Source organism: Oncorhynchus mykiss, chromosome 18, assembly GCF_013265735.2.
Source record: "Oncorhynchus mykiss isolate Arlee chromosome 18, USDA_OmykA_1.1, whole genome shotgun sequence".
NCBI lineage: Eukaryota > Metazoa > Chordata > Actinopteri > Salmoniformes > Salmonidae > Oncorhynchus > Oncorhynchus mykiss.
This window is the reverse complement of record NC_048582.1, coordinates 7431393-7454220: the sequence shown is the minus strand read 5'-3', so window position 1 is coordinate 7454220 and position 22828 is coordinate 7431393. Positions and strand designations below refer to the sequence as shown.

The 22828-nt window shown below is 44.6% G+C and overlaps 1 protein-coding gene across 4 annotated transcripts; it reads right to left on the bottom strand.

Annotated features, from left to right (window-relative positions):
* Positions 1-5803: 5803 nt before the first annotated feature.
* On the bottom strand, positions 5804-22399 carry LOC110495412 (vascular endothelial growth factor D). 4 transcript variants are annotated; one of them, XM_036951571.1, is made up of 9 exons: positions 21638-22399; positions 14228-14486; positions 13608-13798; positions 10568-10701; positions 10347-10465; positions 9302-9490; positions 8147-9092; positions 6585-6730; positions 5804-6371 (listed from the first exon to the last, which is right to left on the bottom strand). In XM_036951571.1, exons 1-6 carry the CDS (start codon positions 21737-21739, stop codon positions 9354-9356), a joined length of 942 nt encoding a protein of 313 aa, XP_036807466.1. In that variant the 5' UTR covers positions 21740-22399; the 3' UTR covers positions 5804-6371; positions 6585-6730; positions 8147-9092; positions 9302-9353. The 4 variants fall into 4 exon arrangements, with proteins under 4 accessions (XP_036807466.1, XP_036807463.1, XP_036807464.1 ...); XM_036951568.1 differs by having other exon boundaries at positions 5804-6730; XM_036951569.1 differs by lacking the exon at positions 6585-6730.
* Positions 22400-22828: the final 429 nt, after the last annotated feature.

Here is a 22828-nt window from a genome sequence, read left to right as displayed (position 1 = left end):
ACTCACTGCTCATTGGCTGACAGCTGGTCTCACAACAGAACAATAACCAGGGGAAAAGGAGGGAGATGGAGAGAGAGAGAGGGAGAAATGGCTGGAGGACGAGACAACAGAACAACAGCTCTGATATCACTAACCCGCAGTGCGTGGCTGGTCTTAAAGCAGAACAGAGCAGCTGTTAATATTGCTCAATCTATCTGCGAGGAGCGTATAAAGCCACATAAGTTCACACAGGGAGTGTTTGAGAGGATGTTCTGGATGCTAAGGCATGTTCCATGCGACCCCAAACTGTTCACACCCCTCTTGTTGGCGGAGAGAACATGCTGCAAGTTTTAAAGTTCCCGTAATTTGTTTGTTTTTGTTTTAAAGCACATTTCCTGCAATTCTACTCCTTCCTCCATGTCTTGTGTGGTTAAATGATCCGAAGGTGAGTCAATCGACTCCAGGGGGTTAAAGTCTTGACTTATAAGAATAACTACTAGTCTGGATAAAGCTTTAATTTTCCAAGACTGGTGAAAACAATGCACGCCGCGAAAACCAAGAAATTAGCTTCCCAAATTATGTTCATTTATGACATACTGTAATTAAGACATGATTATGACTTAATCAAGAATCTCCTCACCAGGAATCAAAGGAAAAGAGAGCATGTCCAGGCTACCGTAAACATCAAGGTCTCCTCTGGTTCAGACAACTAAAATACATCAGTCGTATGTGGTATAATACACACAATCTATACAGTAGAAATCCATGTGTTATCTGGTTTAGACAGCTGAACATATCAGTCATGTATAGGAACATATCTACAATCTATACAGTAGATACATGTATGTCTCCTACCCCCTCCCTTGTAACCTCTAACACCATTACCAGCTATGGGTGCTGGAAGTACAGTGGTTTCTCTAAGCTATCACAGACATTTGCTTGCTATAGGTGCGACTGAGCACAGACACATTCAGAAAACACACACGTGGCCAGTGATTTTAATGCAGGGAAACTGAAATCCGTTTAACCTAATTTTGACCAGCATGTCACCTTGTGCAACTAGAGGGGAAAAACTCTAGATCACTTTCCTCCACACACAGAAATGCATAAACTCTAGATCACTTTCCTCCACACACAGAAATGCATAAACTCTAGATCACTTTCCTCCACACACAGAAATGCATACAAGGCACTTCCTCACCCTCCCTTTGGCAAATTAGACCATAAGTCCAGTTTACAAGAAAACTCTAATAGGAAGAACCAGTGACACGCTCAATATGAAAATCCGACAAAGAGGAAGCTACAGGACTGTTTCGCTAGCACAGACTGGACCAGTAAGGAACCAATCACTGTTAGTCTACACCTGTTGTTTACCAAGCATGTGACACATACAGTTTGATTGGACCTAGCCATATCTGAACAGAGGGGGACTTTATATCTATATATTTCAACAGAGGGGGACATTAGTAGTCTGTACCAGTCTCTTCAGCTAACATTTCACTCCTTGCTACTCCTTGTCATTGCCCATGAGACTGGCCTTTCGGCAATCGCAACGTTCAATATGCGCTGGATTTACCTCAAGAGTTGCTCATTGGTTGATTGAAATAACATTCATATTTTCCAGGACAACATGTGGAGCTTCAAATATAATTAGAATTTATAACAATTTTAAAATCAAACATTTAGCTATTAGCTAGGCAAGTTGTTGTATTTTGAGGCTTAACATTTTGTTCTGTGGTTGGAATTGCAGTATGTATTTTGTTAGAGAATTTTAGATATGAGCTAGCAACTATTGATGTACTGGTTTTCTCTGGATCAAACAAAAAAATGGTTGCTGAGCAACCGGATACCAAGGTGTTTTGGGGAGAAAAAGTTCCAAAATTTGCATAAAATCATTGTGATTGGAGGATAGCTTTGAGGGTGATCAAATCAGGATCAAGTCCTCTATTCTCCTCCAGCTCATTAATGATAAAATACTCATATTTCAAGATGGCAGTAAAGCCATTCACTTTGGCACAATGACACGGAGTACAGGGAGTGGATTAACTAAAGAGACTAGTACCCAGGCTAGGACATTAGACCTATAGTTGAACAGAGGGGGACATTATAACTATATTTGGACAGATGAGATGACTAGGAGCAGAGCAAAGTGTCTCCATCCTCGGTTTCTAGCTAGTCACGTTTGGCATAGGATAAAGAGTACAACGAGTGGAATGTTAGCACAAACAGACTGGTACCCAGGCTAGTTTCTAGATACCTGGAGCAACATTCCACACATTTGTTCAGAGAAGTGGTGTGTTGGTAAATTCAATATGGAGTGCCAGAGTGCGCTCAGAGTGCGCTCTGGACGTTTGTATATTCAGAGCGTTGTCAGATTGTCCATTTGGCTAGCTTGCGAGCTACTTCCAGACACAAATGAGAGAACACCTCACTCTGACCATGTTACTCATCGGCTGTTTTCATGTTATCTAGAGCGTTGGTGACTGTAACCGTGCTGGCAACAATTTAATTACGTTTTTTTGCCAACGTTTACTGACACTGGCCATATTCAACAGGTGTTGAGCATTTGTAAATTCATAATTTATTCTGCACTTTGGCACACAGACGAGAGTGCTCTGAAATCCTCTCTGTGAAATAATTGGTTGCCGTAGCAACACCAAAATGTTTATTCTATTTAAAAAAACAAACATTAAAAAACGCTGTATCGAGGAGGCATGAACAATTTATGAAAACATGCAACTATACATAAATGAATGGTTATTATGTAATCTTTAAATCAGGGGTTCTTAAACTTTTTCAGCCTGGGACCCAATTTACGCTTATGAAAACATGCAACTATACATAAATATTGGTACTTTTCATTGCCCTTATGCATAAAACACATGCAATATAGATAAATAGCAAATAACAATTAAATATAATAATATAAATAGTTATTCATGTTTATTTTTCCCCCATTAAAAACACACCGCATTCTGAAAAAATTCAGACCCTTTGACTTTTTCCACATTTGTTAAGTTACAACCTTATTCTAAAATGGATTAAATTGTTTTTTTCCTCACATCATTCTACAGACAATACCCATAACGACAAAGCAAAAAAAGGTTTTTAGAAATGTTAGCAAATGTTTTAAAAAATGACATAAGCATTCAGACCCTTTACGCATTACTTTGTTGAAGCACCTTTGGCAGAGATTACAGCCTCAAGTCTTTTGGGGTATGATGCTACAAGCTTGGCATACCTGTATTTGGGGAGTTTCTCCCATTCTTCTCTGCAGATCCTCTCAAGCTCTGTCAGGTTGGATGGGGAGCGTCGCTGCACAGCTACAGTTGAAGTCAGAAGTTTACATACACTTAGGTTGGAGTCATTAAAACTCGATTTTCAACCACTCCACAAATTTCTTGTTAACAAATTATAGTTTTGGCAAGTCGGTTAGGACATCTACTTTGTGCATGGCACAAGTACTTTTCACAACAAATGTTACAGACAGATTATTTCACTTATAATTCACTGTATCACAATTCCAGTGGGTCAGAAGTTTGCATACACTAAATTGACTGTGCCTTTAAACAGCTTGGAAAATTCCAGAAAATTATGTCATGGCTTTAGAAGTTTCTGATAGGCTAATTGACATCATTTGAGTCAATTGGAGGTGTACCTGTGGATGTATTTTAAGGCCTCCATTCAAACTTTTCATGGGAAAATCAAAAGAAATCAGCCAAGTCCTCAGAATTATTTTTTGTAGACCTCCACAAGTCTGGTTCATCCTTGGGAGCAATTTCCAAACACCTGAAGGTACCACCTTCATCTGAACAAACAATAGTACACAAGTATAAACACCATGGGACCATGCAGCCGTCATACCGCTCAGGAAGAAGACACATTCTGTCTCCTAGAGATGAACACACTTTGGTGCAAAAAGTGCAAATCAATCCCAGAACAACAGCAAAGGATCTTGTGAAGATGCTGGAGGAAACAGGTACAAAAGTATCTATATCTACAGTAAAACGAGTCCTATATCAACATAACCTGAAAGGTCGCTCAGCAAAGAAGAAGCCACTGCTCCAAAACCGCCATAAAAAAGCCAGACTACGGTTTGAAACTGCACATGGGGACAAAGATCGTACTTTTTGGAGAAATGTCCTCTTGTCTGATGAAACAAAAATATAATTGTTTGGCCATAATGACCATTGTTATGTTTGAGGGACGAAAGGGGGAGGCTTGCAAGCCGAACACCATCCCAACCGTGAAGCACAGGGGTGGCAGCATCATGTTGTGGGGGTGCTTTGCTGCAGGAGGGACTGGTGCACTTCACAAAATAGATGGTATCGTGAGGCAGGAAATGTATGTGGATATATTGAAGCAACATCTCAAAACATCAGTCAGGAAGTTAAAACTTGGTCGCAAATGGGTCTTCCAAATGGACAATGACCCTAAGCATACTTCCAAAGTTGTGGCAAAATGGCTTAAGGACAACAAAGTCAAGGTATTGGAGTGGCCATCACAAAGCCCTGACCTCAATCCTATAGAAAATGTGTGGCCAGAACTGAAAAAGCGTGTGCGAGCAAGGAGGCCTACAAACCTGACTCAGTTACACCAGCTGTCAGGAGGAATGGGACACAATTCACCCAACTTATTGTGGGAAGCTTGTGGAAGGCTACCCAAAATGTTTGACCCAAGTAAAAAAAAATTAAAGGCAATGCTACCAAATACTAATGGAGTGTATGTAAACTTCTGACCCACTGGGAATGTGATGAAATAAATAAAAACTGAAATAAATCATTCTATCAACTATTATTCTGACATTTCACATTCTTAAAATAAAGTGGTGATCCTAACTGACCTAAAACAGGTAATTTTTACTAGGATTAAATGTCAGAAATTGTGAAAAACTGAGTTTAAATGTTTTTGGCTAAGGTGTGTGTAAACATCTGACTTCAACTGTATTTTCAGGTCTCTCCAGAGATGTTCAATCGGGTTCAAGTCAGAGCTCTGGCTGGGCCACTGAAGGACATTCAGAGACTTGCCCCGAAGCCACTCCTGCATTGTCTTGGCTGTGTGGTTAGGGTAGTTGTCTTGTTGGAAGGTGAACCTTCGCCCCAGACTGAGGTCCTGAGCATTCTGGAGCAGGTTTCTTTGCCTTGATCCTGACTAGTCTCCCAGTCTCTGGGATGCTTCCACCACCATGCTTCACCGTAGGGATGGTGCCAGGTTACCTCCAGATGTGACGCTTGTCATTCAGGCCAAAGAGTTCAATCTTGGTTTCATCAGAGAATCTTGTTTCTCATGGTTACCTTTAGGTGCCTTTTGGCAAACTCTAAGCGAGCTGTCATGTGCATTTTACTGAGGAGTGGCTTCCGTCTGGCCACTCTACCATAAAGGCCTGATTGATGGAGTGCTGCAGATATGGTTATCCTTCTGGAAGGTTCTCCCATCACCACAGAGAAACTCTGAAGCTCTGTCAGAGTGACCATCGGGTTCTTGGTCACCTCCCTAACCAAAACCCTTCTCCCCTGGGGCCGCAGGTAGCCTGGCGAGTAGGAGCTTTGGGCCAGTAACAGAAAGGTTGCTGGATTGAATCCCAGAGCTGATGATATTCCCCAGGCACCGATGATGTGGATGTCCATTAAGGCAGTCCCCCCACACCTCTCCGATTCAAAGGGGTTGGGTTAAATGCGGAAGACACATTTCAGTTGAATGCATTCAATTGTACAACTGAATATCCCCCTTTCCACACTTCTTACATTTAAGAATGATGGAGGCCAATGTGTTCTTGTAAGGTGTACGTGTTGGTGGCAGGGAAGTCAGGTGCAGGAGAACAAACTTGGTATAAACAGAGTCATTTAATAAGAACTCACAAACAAACTCCAAAAACCTAAATATACAAAAATGTATAAAATGGGTACAAAACCCATCGCGCACCAACACATACTAGCACTAACATACAATCAAACAATCTCCAACAAGGACATGAGGGGAAACAGAGGGTTAAATACACAACATGTAATTGATGTGATATGAACCAGGTGTGAAGGAAGACAAGACAAAACCAATGGAAAAAGAAAAATGGATCAGTGATGGCAAGAAGATCTGTGACGTCGACCGCCGAACACCGCCCGTGACAGTACCCCCCCGCTGACGCGCGGACCGACTCGCAGGGCGATCCGGATGGAGACGGTGGAAATCTCGCAGCATAGAAGGATCCAACACGTCGTCCACCGGAACCCAGCATCTCTCCTCCGGACTATACCCCTCCCAGTCCACGAGGTACCGAAGGCTGAATCGAATCCAGTATGGAACGAACGGAGTACGCCGGGTCCCCCTCGATGTCCAGAGGGGGTGGAGGAACCTCCCACACCTCAGACTCCTGGAGCGAGCCAGCCACCACCGGCCTGAGGAGAGACACATGGAACGAGGGGTTAATGCGGTACTCGGGGGAAGCTGGAACCTGTTACATACCTTGTTCACTCTCCTCAGGACTTTAAATGTCCCCACAAACCGCGGACCCAGCTTCCGGCAGGCGGAGGGGCAGGTTTCGGGTCGAGAGCCAGACCCTGTCCCCCGGTGCGAACACCGGGACCTCACTGAGGAGACGGTCTGCACACCTTTTCTGGTGCAGTACGGCGCACTGAAGGTGGACATGTGCGGCGCCCCATGTTTCCCCCTTGCGCCGGAACCAGTCGTCCACCGCAGGAGCCTCAGTCTGACTCTGATGTCAAGGAGACAGAACCGGCTGATACCCCAAGACACACTGGAAGGGAGAAAGGTTAGTGGAGGAGTGGCGGAGCGAGTTCTGGGCCATCTCTGCCCAGGGCAAGAACGCCGCCCACTCCCCCGGCCGGTCCTGGCAATAAGACCTCAGAAACCTTCCCACATCCTGGTTAACTCTCTCCACCTGCCCGTTACTCTCGGGGTGAAAACCTGAGGTAAGGCTGACCGACCGCCCGAACAAGGAGCGGGATCGACTTAGGCAGAAGTCGTGACAGTTCTTGGGGACCTTCAATGCTGCAGACATTTTTTGGTACCTTTCCTCAGATCTGTGCCTCGACACAATCCTGTCTTGGAGTTCTACAGACAATTCCTTTGACCTTATTGTTTGGTTTTTGCTCTGACATGAACTGTGGGTCCTTAGATATAGACAATTGTCCAATCAATTGAATTTACCACAGATGGACTCCAATCAAGTTGTAGAAACACCTCAAGGATGATCAATGGAAACAGGATGCAACTGAGCTCAATTTCAAGTCTCATTGCAAAGGGTCTGAATATTTATGCAAATAAGATATTTCCATTGTTTTTTTTTATACCTTTGCAAAAACCTGCTTTTGCTTTGTCATTATGGGGTATTGGGTATAGATTGATGAGGATTTTTATTTATTTAATCAATTTTAGACTACGGCTGTAACTTAACAAAATGTGGGGAAAGGGAAGGGGTCTGAATACTTTCCGAATGCTCTGTTCCCCAACTGTCTAGGTTGGAACTGTTGCTGTTAAAATATAATAAATAATTTAAATTCTGAACTGGAATAAGCTGATTGATCACATCACACAGATGTAGAGCAGAAAACACACACAGTCCTAATGAGAGGTGTGTGGCTGGTTGATGCTTTCAACAAGCATTTCTATTCTGGGTTCAGTTTTTAACAGTGCAACCCTGAGGTCATGCTCAGCATGGAGTCTGTTTCTGTACTTGTTTTTTAAGTACGCCAGAGATACGAACCCTGACTCATATAGGTATGTGGTGCCAAACTGGACCAGAACATCTACTGCTTTCTCAGTCAGGCACGAGACCGCTTCCTGCTGTAGATGAGCAAAAAAAATAAAAAGCAATCAATAATTTTATTCCAGTTCAGAATAAAAATGATAACTTGTATTTTAACAGCAACAGTTCCAACCTCGACTTGTTGTTTTCAACAATCATTTCTACAGTAAGTTGTGCAGTAGGCCTGATCATTTTATATTCTAAATATACAGTACTGTAACTTAAGGGTAGCACAGTAGCTAGCTAGCTTGCTTGCTTTGGCTAATATTAGCAATCTAACGTTAATAGCTGTGTACAATGTAATTGTTTGAAAGGGAAACTCACATCTAAGTTACTACTTTGAGAGATTGTACTCCCTTATTTCTGCTTACCTGTTATAAAATGACAACAAGCTAGTTGACTTACTTTTCCACTGTCAAAGCGATGTTTCCTGAAGCATTCAGCCCTGCTCTGAAACAACTCCCTGGGTTTACCATCATGCTGTGGATGTTTGCTCAGAATGTGTTATTTTAATGTGAGAGTCTCATTACTAAGCACTTCCCTGGACAAAATACATTGTGTGCGCCCCTCGTTATTTCTCAAAGTTGGTATGAAACCAAGAGAAAGAAACGTATCGCAGTATTTCAGTTTAATGACGATTGAGCTGTCAGAATTTATGGCTAGCTTGACTACATTTGATGACAGCTGGGCGAGTGAGAATACCAAGTCATTGGCTGACGGCGCATCATCTGCTGCCGAACTACAGCGCTGCTGTAGGGTCGCGGAGTGATCTTCAATTAAAACTGCAGAAAAAAAAGATCCGGTAAACCGCGAAGCACACAGGCTTCTCCTCTCAGTCGCGCAGCTGCCGAACTGACACGGCTGCTTAGCAGACAGAGCGCAATGAACACAGACCATTTGTCCTTGGCCAAATCAATTCCAGGAATTAATGAAAGAATGATACATTTGCTCTAACACGTCGCGACCCACCGTTAACAGGTCTGGTCGCGACCTATACTTTTACAAGGTGAGAGAACTTTGAACAAAACGGTTAAAACTTTAATTATAAATATGAAGGATAGACACCGAAAGGACAAACTTCGATTATATTTACAAAATGTTGGCAGCAATTATTACAAAAATATTGTTCTTTAGCGCAAAATACATGTTCAGTGCATATAAATACTAATAATTTACATATGTAAATAAAACATGTAAAACGTCATGTATGTAGGTTAGAAAGATAAACTATTTTATTTGAAGTTAGATATATAAATAGCGATATAAATTAAATTATGAACTTTTTCACTGCTTCCAAACTTCAAAGCCAAGCAGATGTCAAAGGTTATATTCTTCTTAGTATCACTGGCATCTGCGGATCAAAAGAATGAAAAGGTGTTAGTACATGTGTTGTAGTATGGCTGTTCAACCACGGTCTCTTGAGGACCCAAACATTTCTGATGTACATCAGGTACTGATTCATTCAGACCTTGAACATCAGCTGATACATTTATCAATTAACTACTATCAAAACGATCAAACTAAGTAGTCAAAAGGGGTGTGTCTCAAGTTGCATTCTACCTGCGAGAGGCATGGTTGAAGTGCTGTTTGTTGTTAGCACAGGCAGTATGGTTCAGGTGACATGCAGGGTAGGATGATCTGGGTCCTGGGTTAAGGTGGGCTGTGGGGACAGTGTAGTGCGGTCTGGGACACAGTCACACCTGTCAACATCTATGTCACAGTCCACCGTTCTCATATTGGGAGAGAAGTCTGGAACAAACAGAGAGAAAAACATAGGAATGACTTAATATGACTACAGGGACCAGACCAGGGAAAATGGAGCGAGAACAACACATCAGAATAACCACTTCCTACAGAGGCTATATCATATCCTGAATAACACCCTGATTTAGCATCCCCAGCGCATTACAATGGAATGGTCCCCAAAGTGCAAACACTGCCCAAACCCAGTGCTGCATACCAGCTAAATCTAGTGCATCTACTGGGCTGGATAGTTGATACATCTACCAGTGGTAGACTAACCTGGTTGTTCAGTGGAGGGGTAGGATACAGTGGTAGACTAACCTGGTTGTTTAGTGGAGGGGTAGGACACAGTGGTAGACTAACCTGGTTGTTCAGTGGAGGGGTAGGATACAGTGGTAGACTAACCTGGTTGTTCAGTGGAGGGGTAGGATACAGTGGTAGACTAACCTGGTTGTTTAGTGGAGGGGTAGGACACAGTGGTAGACTAACCTGGTTGTTTAGTGGAGGGGTAGGACACAGTGGTAGACTAACCTGGTTGTTTAGTGGAGGGGTAGGACACAGTGGTAGACTAACCTGGTTGTTTAGTGGAGGGGTAGGATACAGTGGTAGACTAACCTGGTTGTTTAGTGGAGGGGTAGGATACAGTGGTAGACTAACCTGGTTGTTTAGTGGAGGGGTAGGATACAGTGGTAGACTGACCTGGTTGTTTAGTGGAGGGGTAGGACACAGTGGTAGACTAACCTGGTTGTTTAGTGGAGGGGTAGGACACAGTGGTAGACTCGTTGTTCAGTGGAGGGGTAGGACACAGTGGTAGACTAACCTGGTTGTTTAGTGGAGGGGTAGGACACAGTGGTAGACTAACCTGGTTGTTTAGTGGAGGGGTAGGACACACAGCGGTCGGACATGCAGTCCCAGATCAACCCACTGGCACACAGACGCCTGGAGTCCTCTGATTTAGAGAGCTGACGCATCGGAGAGCACCTGCAACCAAACACACCGCCTGGTTAGTGCTAAGGGTACGACTAGCGAGAGAGTGTGTTTGTGTGTGTGTGTGTGTGTGTGTATCTGTACATCTGGACTCACCCGTTCCTCCTGTGAGAGCGTATATGGGCTTGCCGTCGGATCAGGGGTGGTTCCATACACTTACACTCTGTGTGATTGGCTACCTTTATCAACACCGGCTCAGGTCCGTATTTGAACGGTATCACACTCAGCAGCTGCAGGACGGAACGTGTCAGATCACATTAGTCCGGTTCTGGAGTCAGAGATCCACTTTGTAGAGAGAGCTGTATTTTATTTGACTCATTGATGGCCCAATGACGTGCATAGTGTACATTATGTAGTCTGTACGTTCTGTATATATTCACATTCTCCAAAATCCTTGTCATTTAGGAGCACTTATCATAATCACAATTGTCTTAAAACATAAATCAGGGGTCCCCAACTATAGCCGCGGGGTGATGTTTGTTGGAGCGGATGGTCAGGGGACCGGAACTATAGCCGCGGGGTGATGTTTGTTGGAGCGGATGGTCAGGGGGCTGGAACTATAGCCGCGGGGTGATGTTTGTTGGAGCGGATGGTCAGGTGGCCGGAACTATAGCCGCGGGGTGATGTTTGTTGGAGCGGATGGTCAGGGGTCCCCAACTATAGCCGCGGGGTGATGTTTGTTGGAGCGGATGGTCAGGGGGCCGGAACTATAGCCGCGGGGTGATGTTTGTTGGAGCGGATGGTCAGGGGGCCGGAACTATAGCCGCAGGGTGATGTTTGTTGGAGCGGATGGTCAGGGGGCCGGAACTATAGCCGCGGGGTGATGTTTGTTGGAGCGGATGGTCAGGGGACCGGAACTATAGCCGCGGGGTGATGTTTGTTGGAGCGGATGGTCAGGTGGCCGGAACTATAGCCGCGGGGTGATGTTTGTTGGAGCGGATGGTCAGGGGGCCGGAACTATAGCCGCAGGGTGATGTTTGTTGGAGCGGATGGTCAGGGGGCTGGAACTATAGCCGCGGGGTGATGTTTGTTGGAGCGGATGGTCAGGGGACCGGAACTATAGCCGCGGGGTGATGTTTGTTGGAGCGGATGGTCAGGGGGCCGGAACTATAGCCGCGGGGTGATGTTTGTTGGAGCGGATGGTCAGGGGGCCGGAACTATAGCCGCGGGGTGATGTTTGTTGGAGCGGATGGTCAGGGGGCCGGAACTATAGCCGCGGGATGATGTTTGTTGGAGCGGATGGTCAGGGGGCCGGAACTATAGCCGCGGGGTGATGTTTGTTGGAGCGGATGGTCAGGGGGCTGGAACTATAGCCGCGGGGTGATGTTTGTTGGAGCGGATGGTCAGGGGGCCGGAACTATAGCCGCGGGGTGATGTTTGTTGGAGCGGATGGTCAGGGGGCCGGAACTATAGCCGCGGGGTGATGTTTGTTGGAGCGGATGGTCAGGGGACCGGAACTATAGCCGCGGGGTGATGTTTGTTGGAGCGGATGGTCAGGGGGCCGGAACTATAGCCGCGGGGTGATGTTTGTTGGAGCGGATGGTCAGGTGGCCGGAACTATAGCCGCGGGGTGATGTTTGTTGGAGCGGATGGTCAGGTGGCCGGAACTATAGCCGCGGGGTGATGTTTGATGGAGCGGATGGTCAGGGGGCCGGAACTATAGCCGCGGGGTGATGTTTGTTGGAGCGGATGGTCAGGGGGCCGGAACTATAGCCGCAGGGTGATGTTTGTTGGAGCGGATGGTCAGGTGGCCGGAACTATAGCAGCGGGGTGATGTTTGTTGGAGCGGATGGTCAGGGGTCCCCAACTATAGCCGCGGGGTGATGTTTGTTGGAGCGGATGGTCAGGGGGCCGGAACTATAGCCGCGGGGTGATGTTTGTTGGAGCGGATGGTCAGGGGACCGGAACTATAGCCGCGGGGTGATGTTTGTTGGAGCGGATGGTCAGGGGGCCGGAACTATAGCCGCGGGGTGATGTTTGTTGGAGCGGATGGTCAGGGGGCCGGAACTATAGCCGCGGGGTGATGTTTGTTGGAGCGGATGGTCAGGGGGCCGGAACTATAGCCGCGGGGTGATGTTTGTTGGAGCGGATGGTCAGGGGGCCGGAACTATAGCCGCGGGGTGATGTTTGTTGGAGCGGATGGTCAGGGGGCCGGAACTATAGCCGCGGGGTGATGTTTGTTGGAGCGGATGGTCAGGGGGCCGGAACTATAGCCGCGGGGTGATGTTTGTTGGAGCGGATGGTCAGGGGGCCGGAACTATAGCCGCGGGGTGATGTTTGTTGGAGCGGATGGTCAGGGGTCCCCAACTATAGCCGCGGGGTGATGTTTGTTGGAGCGGATGGTCAGGGGACCGGAACTATAGCCGCGGGGTGATGTTTGTTGGAGCGGATGGTCAGGGGACCGGAACTATAGCCGCGGGGTGATGTTTGTTGGAGCGGATGGTCAGGGGACCGGAACTATAGCAGCGGGGTGATGTTTGTTGGAGCGGATGGTCAGGGGGCCGGAACTATAGCAGCGGGGTGATGTTTGTTGGAGCGGATGGTCAGGGGGCCGGAACTATAGCCGCGGGGTGATGTTTGTTGGAGCGGATGGTCAGGGGGCTGGAACTATAGCCGCAGGGTGATGTTTGTTGGAGCGGATGGTCAGGGGACCGGAACTATAGCCGCAGGGTGATGTTTGTTGGAGCGGATGGTCAGGGGGCTGGAACTATAGCCGCGGGATGATGTTTGTTGGAGCGGATGGTCAGGGGGCCGGAACATTGTTACAATCATTTGTACACCGCAAACATCCAAAAAGAGGTTGTATTTGAAAATAGACATCATTTCATACATTGATAACATTGAGACATGATAAAATATCTATTTTCTTAATTAGTAGGAATACTTGGGAACAGATTTACTAAATTAAACACATTTTTAGCTGAATTCCTGGGGATTTTAAAGGTATTTTTTAGACCAAAAACTAAAATCATATTTAAAAAAATATATATATATTTACTAAAAACTTTGGGCCCTGTTGCCTGTTACCCTTTGCCGACCCCTGCCAGAAATTATTGCCATTTATTAAGAATAATATTAATAATGCATTTTATTTGTAATACACCTTCTAACAGATATTTAAAGAGGAAATGCTCACTGTTTTATTAACATAGGCAGTACTTGTGTTTCTGCACGATACACCCTCTTTGTTACAGCATCCGTTGCACCTGAAGACGGACACGCAGGGGGGCTTGAAGAACATGGAGGTCGTGGTGCCCAGTTCCTTTGCCACGTCTACACACGTCTCTCTGGGCGTGCACTGGGTCTTCTGCCACTCATCATCTATGGCTAATGATCACATACACACAACACCAACAGTTACACACAGAACAAAACTAATAGCAACCATAGAGACTTGCTTTGGCTACCGTCTGGGTACACTCACATTCTAACCACAAAACATGCATTAGCAACCTGGAATGAATGTCTTGGCTTTTGCTTGGAGGGTTAACACAGTCTCGAGAAGACAAAGGGTTCAAACCCGTCTGTCTCATACTTTATGACTATCTCCAGGGAGAACATTGAATAATGCCCAGCCTTTAGCTCAGAGGTCTAACACATTGAGCAAGTGCACAGTAGACGCAGATATCGAACCCACATACCTTTGAGTATCCCGAGGCTGTATGAGCCAGCAGCATAGCTCAACAAACAATACCAAAACTTTAGCTTAGAGAGCCAACACAGTTTTGAGGAGACCCAGGTTTCGAACCCACATACCTTTGAGTATCTCCAGGCTGTAGGATGCTACAGCGTAGCGCGTGGAGCGGTGTGACCCAGATCCAGGGGAGGAGGAGGAGGAGGAGGAGGAACGGTAGTTGGGCTGCTGAGAGGAAGAGGATGAGGGAGACGTCTCCAGGTGTTTGAGTTTTAGACGACACTTCCACAGCTTCCAGTCAGGGAAATCTGTCAGCATGAGCAGCTCGTCCAGACTGGAGGCCGAACGCACATCCCTCTCCCACTTCTCCTGGTTGATCACCTGCAGGGAGCAGAGGAGGAGGACACAAAACATTTAATGGTATATGTTGTTTTAAAGACAGGATAGAAAATAAGCTCCAACACGCTGGTAAAATATTGTTAGTTGGTTTGTGAGAGTCAACAGTCTCACCACAAGAGGGCAGCACTCTTACATCCAAGTCAGGATTAACTTTAGATGCGATTGAGGCCGGTTTACAAGGACTGGACTGAGCTGATGATACATGCAAGTCAGTGATTCCTCACACTCACATCCACCTCTGACTGTGCTATTATTGCCCAACGCCAGGTCCCACAGACCATTAACAGCTGTCCTGGGATTTAAGACTATCATCATTTAGATCACAACAGATACAACAACAATCAGTGCTTCTGTGTATTATAGTATTATATCACTACAGTATTAATAGTACCACTGTATTGTAGTATTAAAGTACTACAGTATTATAGCACTACATAGTATAGTACTATATTATTAGTATTATAGTACTAAGGTAGTGTATTATTATAGTAGTACAGTATTAGAGTACTATGGTAATGTAGTATTATAGTACTACAGTATTATAGTACCACAGTATTGTAGTACTACAGCATTATAGTATTATAGCACTACAGTAGTATAGTACTACATTATCGTAGTATTATAGTACTACAGTATTGTAGTATTATAGTTCTGCAGTATTGTGGTATTATAGTACTACAGTATTGTAGTATTATAGTACTACGGTAATGTAGTATTATAGCATTACAGTATTATAGCACCACAGCATTGTAGCACTACAGTATTATTGCACTAAAGTATTATAGTACTGCTGTATTGTAGTATTATAGTACTGCAGTATTGTAGTATTATAGTACTACAGTATTGTAGTATTATAGTACTACAGTATTGTAGTATTATAGTTCTGCAGTATTGTGGTATTATAGTACTACAGTATTGTAGTATTATAGTACTACGGTAATGTAGTATTATAGCATTACAGTATTATAGCACCACAGCATTGTAGCACTACAGAATTATTGCACTAAAGTATTATAGTACTGCTGTATTGTAGTATTATAGTACTGCTGTATTGTAGTATTATAGTACTGCAGTATTGTAGTATTATAGTACTACAATATTGTAGAACTACAGTATTATAGTACTACAGTATAATAGTACTACAGTTTTATAGTACTACAGTATTGTAGTATTATAGTACTACATTATTATAGTACTACAGTATTGTAGTACTACGTGTGTAATCATTACTTCTTCTCATTCCCATGACTGTTCATAGCTGGGATGAGAGGATGCCCATTGTACCCCAAATGCACAGTAGATCCCCTGGCATCAGCCCATAGACAACATAACAGCTGCGAATGTGGAGTTGGCTGGGGTGACATTAAGGGGTAGTGGGGGGCAGGAGTTCCCAGGGTCCACCTGTTGAGGAGCTCTAGGAGCTATGAGAAGACAAGCCTCCTCCTTCCCATGGAGCAGAGGATGGAGGAGAGACACAGAATATTAGGAGACCTAGCTACTGTTTCCCACAGAGACAAGCTTAGAACTGCTGCTGCACAGGCTAGTGCAGATAACAAGCAGGTAGGCCACTAACTAACACATATACAGTACTAGTGCAGATAACAAGCAGGTAGGCCACTAACTAACACATATACAGTACTAGTGCAGATAACAAGCAGGTAGGCCACTAACTAACACATATACAGTACTACTGCAGATAACAAGCAGGTAGGCCACAAACTAACACATATACAGTACTACTGCAGATAATAAGCAGGTAGATCACTAACTAACACATATACAGTACTAGTGCAGATAACAAGCAGGTAGGCCACAAACTAACACATATACAGTACTACTGCAGATAACAAGCAGGTAGGCCACTAACTAACACATATACAGTACTACTGCAGATAACAAGCAGGTAGGCCACAAACTAACACATATACTGTACTACTGCAGATAACAAGCAGGTAGGCCACAAACTAACACATATACAGTACTACTGCAGATAATAAGCAGGTAGGCCACAAACTAACACATATACAGTACTACTGCAGATAATAAGCAGGTAGATCACTAACTAATATACAGTACTACTGCAGATAATAAGCAGGTAGATCACTAACTAATATACAGTACTAGTGCAGATAACAAGCAGGTAGGCCACAAACTAACACATATACAGTACTACTGCAGATAACAAGCAGGTAGGCCACAAACTAACACATATACAGTACTACTGCAGATAACAAGCAGGTAGGCCACAAACTAACACATATACAGTACTACTGCAGATAACAAGCAGGTAGGCCACAAACTAACACATATACAGTACTACTGCAGATAACAAGCAGGTAGGCCACAAACTAACACATATACAGTACTAGTGCAGATAACAAGCAGGTAGGCCACAAACTAACACATATACAGTACTACTGCAGATAATAAGCAGGTAGATCACTAACTAATATACTGTGTTACTGCAGATAATAAGCAGGTAGATCACTAACTAATATACTGTGTTACTGCAGATAACAAGCAGGTAGATCACTAACTAATATACTGTGTTACTGCAGATAACAAGCAGGTAGATCACTAACTAATATACTGTGTTACTGCAGATTACAAGCAGGTAGATCACTAACTAATATACAGTACTACTGCAGATAATAAGCAGGTAGATCACTAACTAATATACTGTGTTACTGCAGATAATAAGCAGGTAGATCACTAATATACTGTGTTACTGCAGATAATAAGCAGGTAGATCACTAACTAATATACTGTGTTACTGCAGATAACAAGCAGGTAGATCACTAACTAATATACTGTGTTACTGCAGATAATAAGCAGGTAGATCACTAACTAATATACTGTGTTACTGCAGATAATAAGCAGGTAGATCACTAACTAATATACTGTGTTACTGCAGATAACAAGCAGGTAGATCACTAACTAATATACTGTGTTACTGCAGATAATAAGCAGGTAGATCACTAACTAATATACTGTGTTACTGCAGATTACAAGCAGGTAGATCACTAACTAATATACAGTACTACTGCAGATAATAAGCAGGTAGATCACTAACTAATATACAGTACTACTGCAGATAATAAGCAGGTAGATCACTAATATACTGTGTTACTGCAGATAACAAGCAGGTAGATCACTAACTAATATACTGTGTTACTGCAGATTACAAGCAGGTAGATCACTAACTAATATACTGTGTTACTGCAGATTACAAGCAGGTAGATCACTAACTAATATACAGTACTACTGCAGATAATAAGCAGGTAGATCACTAACTAATATACTGTGTTACTGCAGATAATAAGCAGGTAGATCACTAACTAATATACTGTGTTACTGCAGATAATAAGCAGGTAGATCACTAACTAATATACTGTGTTACTGCAGATAATAAGCAGGTAGATCACTAACTAATATACAGTACTACTGCAGATAATAAGCAGGTAGATCACTAATATACTGTGTTACTGCAGATAATAAGCAGGTAGATCACTAACTAATATACTGTGTTACTGCAGATTACAAGCAGGTAGATCACTAACTAATATACTGTGTTACTGCAGATAATAATCAGGTAGATCACTAACTAATATACAGTACTACTGCAGATAATAAGCAGGTAGATCACTAATATACTGTGTTACTGCAGATAATAAGCAGGTAGATCACTAACTAATATACTGTGTTACTGCAGATAATAAGCAGGTAGATCACTAACTAATATACTGTGTTACTGCAGATAATAAGCAGGTAGATCACTAACTAATATACTGTGTTACTGCAGATAATAAGCAGGTAGATCACTAACTAATATACTGTGTTACTGCAGATAATAAGCAGGTAGATCACTAATATACTGTGTTACTGCAGATTACAAGCAGGTAGATCACTAACTAATATACTGTGTTACTGCAGATAACAAGCAGGTAGATCACTAATATACTGTGTTACTGCAGATTACAAGCAGGTAGATCACTAACTAATATACTGTGTTACTGCAGATAATAAGCAGGTAGATCACTAATATACTGTGTTACTGCAGATAATAAGCAGGTAGATCACTAACTAACATACTGTGTTACTGCAGATAACAAGCAGGTAGATCACTAACTAATATACTGTGTTACTGCAGATAATAAGCAGGTAGATCACTAACTAATATACTGTGTTACTGCAGATAATAAGCAGGTAGATCACTAACTAACATACTGTGTTACTGCAGATAAGAAGCAGGTAGATCACTAACTAATATACTGTGTTACTGCAGATAATAAGCAGGTAGATCACTAACTAACATACTGTGTTACTGCAGATAAGAAGCAGGTAGATCACTAACTAATATACTGTGTTACTGCAGATAATAAGCAGGTAGATCACTAACTAACATACTGTGTTACTGCAGATAAGAAGCAGGTCGGAAAATCCGACCACAATAATTGCTAGACGTGTGTTGGGTGATCTCTCTCAGTGCCCTACAGGACAACATGGAGAATGGGAACAGTCATGTGTACAACTCCAAACACATTGGAGGAGACCGGTCTGGTGTTACAGCTGACCAGTCCTATGGAGCTGTGGCTTCTTCCCTGCCTCCATGTGTACAACTCCAAACACACTGGAGGAGACCCGTCTGGTGTTACAGCTGACCAGTCCTATGGAGCTGTGGCTTCCTCCCTGCCTCCACTTATAGTGTTCAAATCATATTTTCACTAAATTCACTCTCTGCACACTATTACCCCCCAAAAAACGAAGACATTACATTATGACTGTGTTGGTGTAATGTCAATTTAACAACAAAATGTGGCAATTTAAATAGTCTATTGTTGCCAATTGTAAAAGTTCCAAATCATAAAAACCTTTTAAACATTTACAATATAAAAAGGGTGTGGTCGGATTTGTTGAGAAAGACAAATAACGAGGGAATAAGGGACTTCCATTCATTTACGAGACGGGAAGGGAAACCCACAGAACAGATGGAGAGTTGAATAAACAACGGAGAGGAGAGGGGCCGGGTCAGAGGCGGGCCCGGGTCAGAGGCGGGGCCGGGTCAGAGGCGGAGCCGGGTCAGAGGCGGGGCCGGGTCAGAGGCGGGGCTGAGGAAAAGGACTGTCGTGTAATATGAAACATGTCAAACAGAAACAGCTTGCTTTCATTTCTCCCAGTCGTTGTAACGACATGAGCCGCCGCTGATCTGTTCAATATGTGAAGATTGTGGCGTTAGGGTGTAGCTGGATGCTTCCTCTATGTGAGGATTGTGTCGTTAGGGTGTAGCTGGATGCTTCCTCTATGTGAGGATTGTGACGTTAGGGTGTAGCTGGATGCTTCCTCTATGTGAGGATTGTGACGTTAGGGTGTAGCTGGATGCTTCCTCTATGTGAGGATTGTGACGTTAGGGTGTAGCTGGATGCTTCCTCTATGTGAGGATTGTGACGTTAGGGTGTAGCTGGATGCTTCCTCTATGTGAGGATTGTGTCGTTAGGGTGTAGCTGGATGCTTCCTCTATGTGAGGATTGTGACGTTAGGGTGTAGCTGGATGCTTGCTCTATGTGAGGATTGTGACGTTAGGGTGTAGCTGGATGCTTCCTCTATGTGAGGATTGTGACGTTAGGGTGTAGCTGGATGCTTCCTCTATGTGAGGATTGTGACGTTAGGGTGTAGCTGGATGCTTCCTCTATGTGAGGATTGTGACGTTAGGGTGTAGCTGGATGCTTCCTCTATGTGAGGATTGTGACGTTAGGGTGTAGCTGGATGCGTCCTCTATGTGAGGATTGTGACGTTAGGGTGTAGCTGGATGCTTCCTCTATGTGAGGATTGTGACGTTAGGGTGTAGCTGGCTGCTTCCTCTATGTGAGGATTGTGACGTTAGGGTGTAGCTGGATGCTTCCTCTATGTGAGGATTGTGACGTTAGGGTGTAGCTGGATGCTTCCTCTATGTGAGGATTGTGACGTTAGGGTGTAGCTGGATGCTTCCTCTATGTGAGGATTGTGACGTTAGGGTGTAGCTGGATGCTTCCTCTATGTGAGGATTGTGACGTTAGGGTGTAGCTGGATGCTTCCTCTATGTGAGGATTGTGACGTTAGGGTGTAGCTGGATGCTTCCTCTATGTGAGGATTGTGACGTTAGGGTGTAGCTGGATGCTTCCTCTATGTGAGGATTGTGACGTTAGGGTGTAGCTGGATGCTTCCTCTATGTGAGGATTGTGACGTTAGGGTGTAGCTGGATGCTTCCTCTATGTGAGGATTGTGACGTTAGGGTGTAGCTGGCTGCTTCCTCTATGTGAGGATTGTGACGTTAGGGTGTAGCTGGATGCTTCCTCTATGTGAGGATTGTGACGTTAGGGTGTAGCTGGATGCTTCCTCTATGTGAGGATTGTGACGTTAGGGTGTAGCTGGATGCTTCCTCTATGTGAGGATTGTGACGTTAGGGTGTAGCTGGATGCTTCCTCGTAAACCAGACAGACAAGGAGTTTTCTTTTCCCTCTTCTGCAATTTAGACCCAGGGGAAAGCAGGGCCCCAAGGGGAGAGATATCGGGAGATTGAGTGAGGGGGGGGGGGGGGGGGAGACAGACAGCGAACAAGAGAGAGGAGAGAGCGAAGAAGAGAAAGAGAAAGAAGTGATTGATAATTTAGGAAGTTGAAACGCTCCTCTTTCCAGGTCGGTGAGATCTTGTTAATGGTGACGCATGCATTTGGACTTCCAATACATTTGCACCGTTTACATAAGAGGCACACACACACACACACACACACTGCTCATTAGACCATGTCAGCTCTGATCTTCATGGACAGCTCACAGGTGGTGTGTGTGTGTGTGTCTCCACGCCCCTTGCCAACTGGTCAGCGCTAGTTTTATTAGCTAACATGGTGAGTTGTAAGGAGAGTTGATTCAGTTCATAAGAACACAAAGATGGACTCAAACCTGGTGCCTCCAGTGGGAGACATGTGTCCCCATTTGATGACATACCGGTTATTAATAAATAGCTTCTTGATGACGATGACTCGTGCATTTAATCCACAGAATAAGAGCCTGAGCAGAACATGAGTTGCAGATGAAACAGTGCCTGGTCTGGACATTGAAGTCATACAGAAATGAAGTGCATAGACACCGGACACTTACCCTGAGAGAGCTGGGATCATCTTGAACCTTGTTTGGCATTCCCAAGTTCAACCTCACCAACACCAGCATCATTCCAACACCGGCAGCAAGCATCCTCTGCATCCTCTGGTTCAATGCTGTATCTCAGTCTCTTTTGTGTTCAAAGTTCTCCTTCTGTCTCTGTACGGTGAATTTTCAGTCTCTGGACAGAAATTGTACAACAGAGAGCCGTTTCTCTCAGGGTAATCCCCTGTAACAGAGAGATGTTTCTGTATTGGGTAATCCTCTATAATAGAGAGCAGAGCCAGAGGAAGGAGTCTCCTCTCTACAGACCAGCCCCTCTCAGACCGGCGCTGACTCCTCAGACCACACACAAGCTCCTGTCACAGTCCCTGTGGTTACGGACACCTCTCCCTCTCTCCCCCCGGGTCACAGACTCTCTCTCTCTCCCTGGTCACAGACACCTCTCCCTCTCTCCCTCTCCGTCTGGCCACAGACACCCCAGAGCAAATGGAACAGCTAAAGAGGATTTAAAACACCTCTACCTCTCTCTCTATCCCCCCAACTACACACAGCAAGGACACTTAGAGTTTCACTCAGTCACTTGAGACTGCCTCAAGGACTCTTAAGACTGTCTCTCTATTGGTCCAACTACAAGCAAGGACTCTTAAGACTCTCTCTATTGGTCCAACTACAAGCAAGGACTCTTAAGACTCTCTCTATTGGTCCAACTACAAGCAAGGACTCTTAAGACTGTCTCTCTTTCTTTTGCCTGTCTTGACTATCCCCTCTCTTCTCCCCAGTTAGTCCAGACCTCATTATCTACTGTGTCTCAGCCTCTGCGTTAAAGGGCCTGCTTGTCACATCGAGCGAGCATGGCCCCGCACTTAGTTCCCGTCCTTCAGGGTTGAGAGGGCTGTCTGTCTGTCTCTCTGTCCCCACCATGTCACCCTGGCTCTGTCTGTCCCTGCCTTGTCTCCCTGGTTCTGTTTGTCTGTCGGATGTTGCCTTGCTCTGTCTGTCTGTAAGTCTGTTCTGTCTGCCCCTGCCTTGTCTCCCTGGTTCTGTTTGTCTGTCGGATGTTGCCTTGCTCTGTCTGTCTGTAAGTCTGTTCTGTCTGCCCCTGCCTTGTCTCCCTGGTTCTGTTTGTCTGTCTGATGTTGCCTTGCTCTGTCTGTCTGTAAGTCTGTTCTGTCTGTCCCTGCCTTGGCT

What these genes read in the sequence shown, in the direction of transcription:
- LOC110495412 (XM_036951568.1), bottom strand. Translation starts at nt 21,739, where the DNA reads ATGCAGAGGATGCTTGCTGCCGGTGTTGGAATGATGCTGGTGTTGGTG. An exon ending in CTGCCTATGTTAATAAAACA is followed by an intron (nt 10,702 to 13,607) that starts GTGAGCATTTCC and finishes TCCGTCCTGCAG; the next exon opens with CTGCTGAGTGTGATACCGTT. An exon ending in CGCTCTCACAGGAGGAACGG is followed by an intron (nt 10,466 to 10,567) that starts GTGAGTCCAGAT and finishes GTTTGGTTGCAG; the next exon opens with GTGCTCTCCGATGCGTCAGC.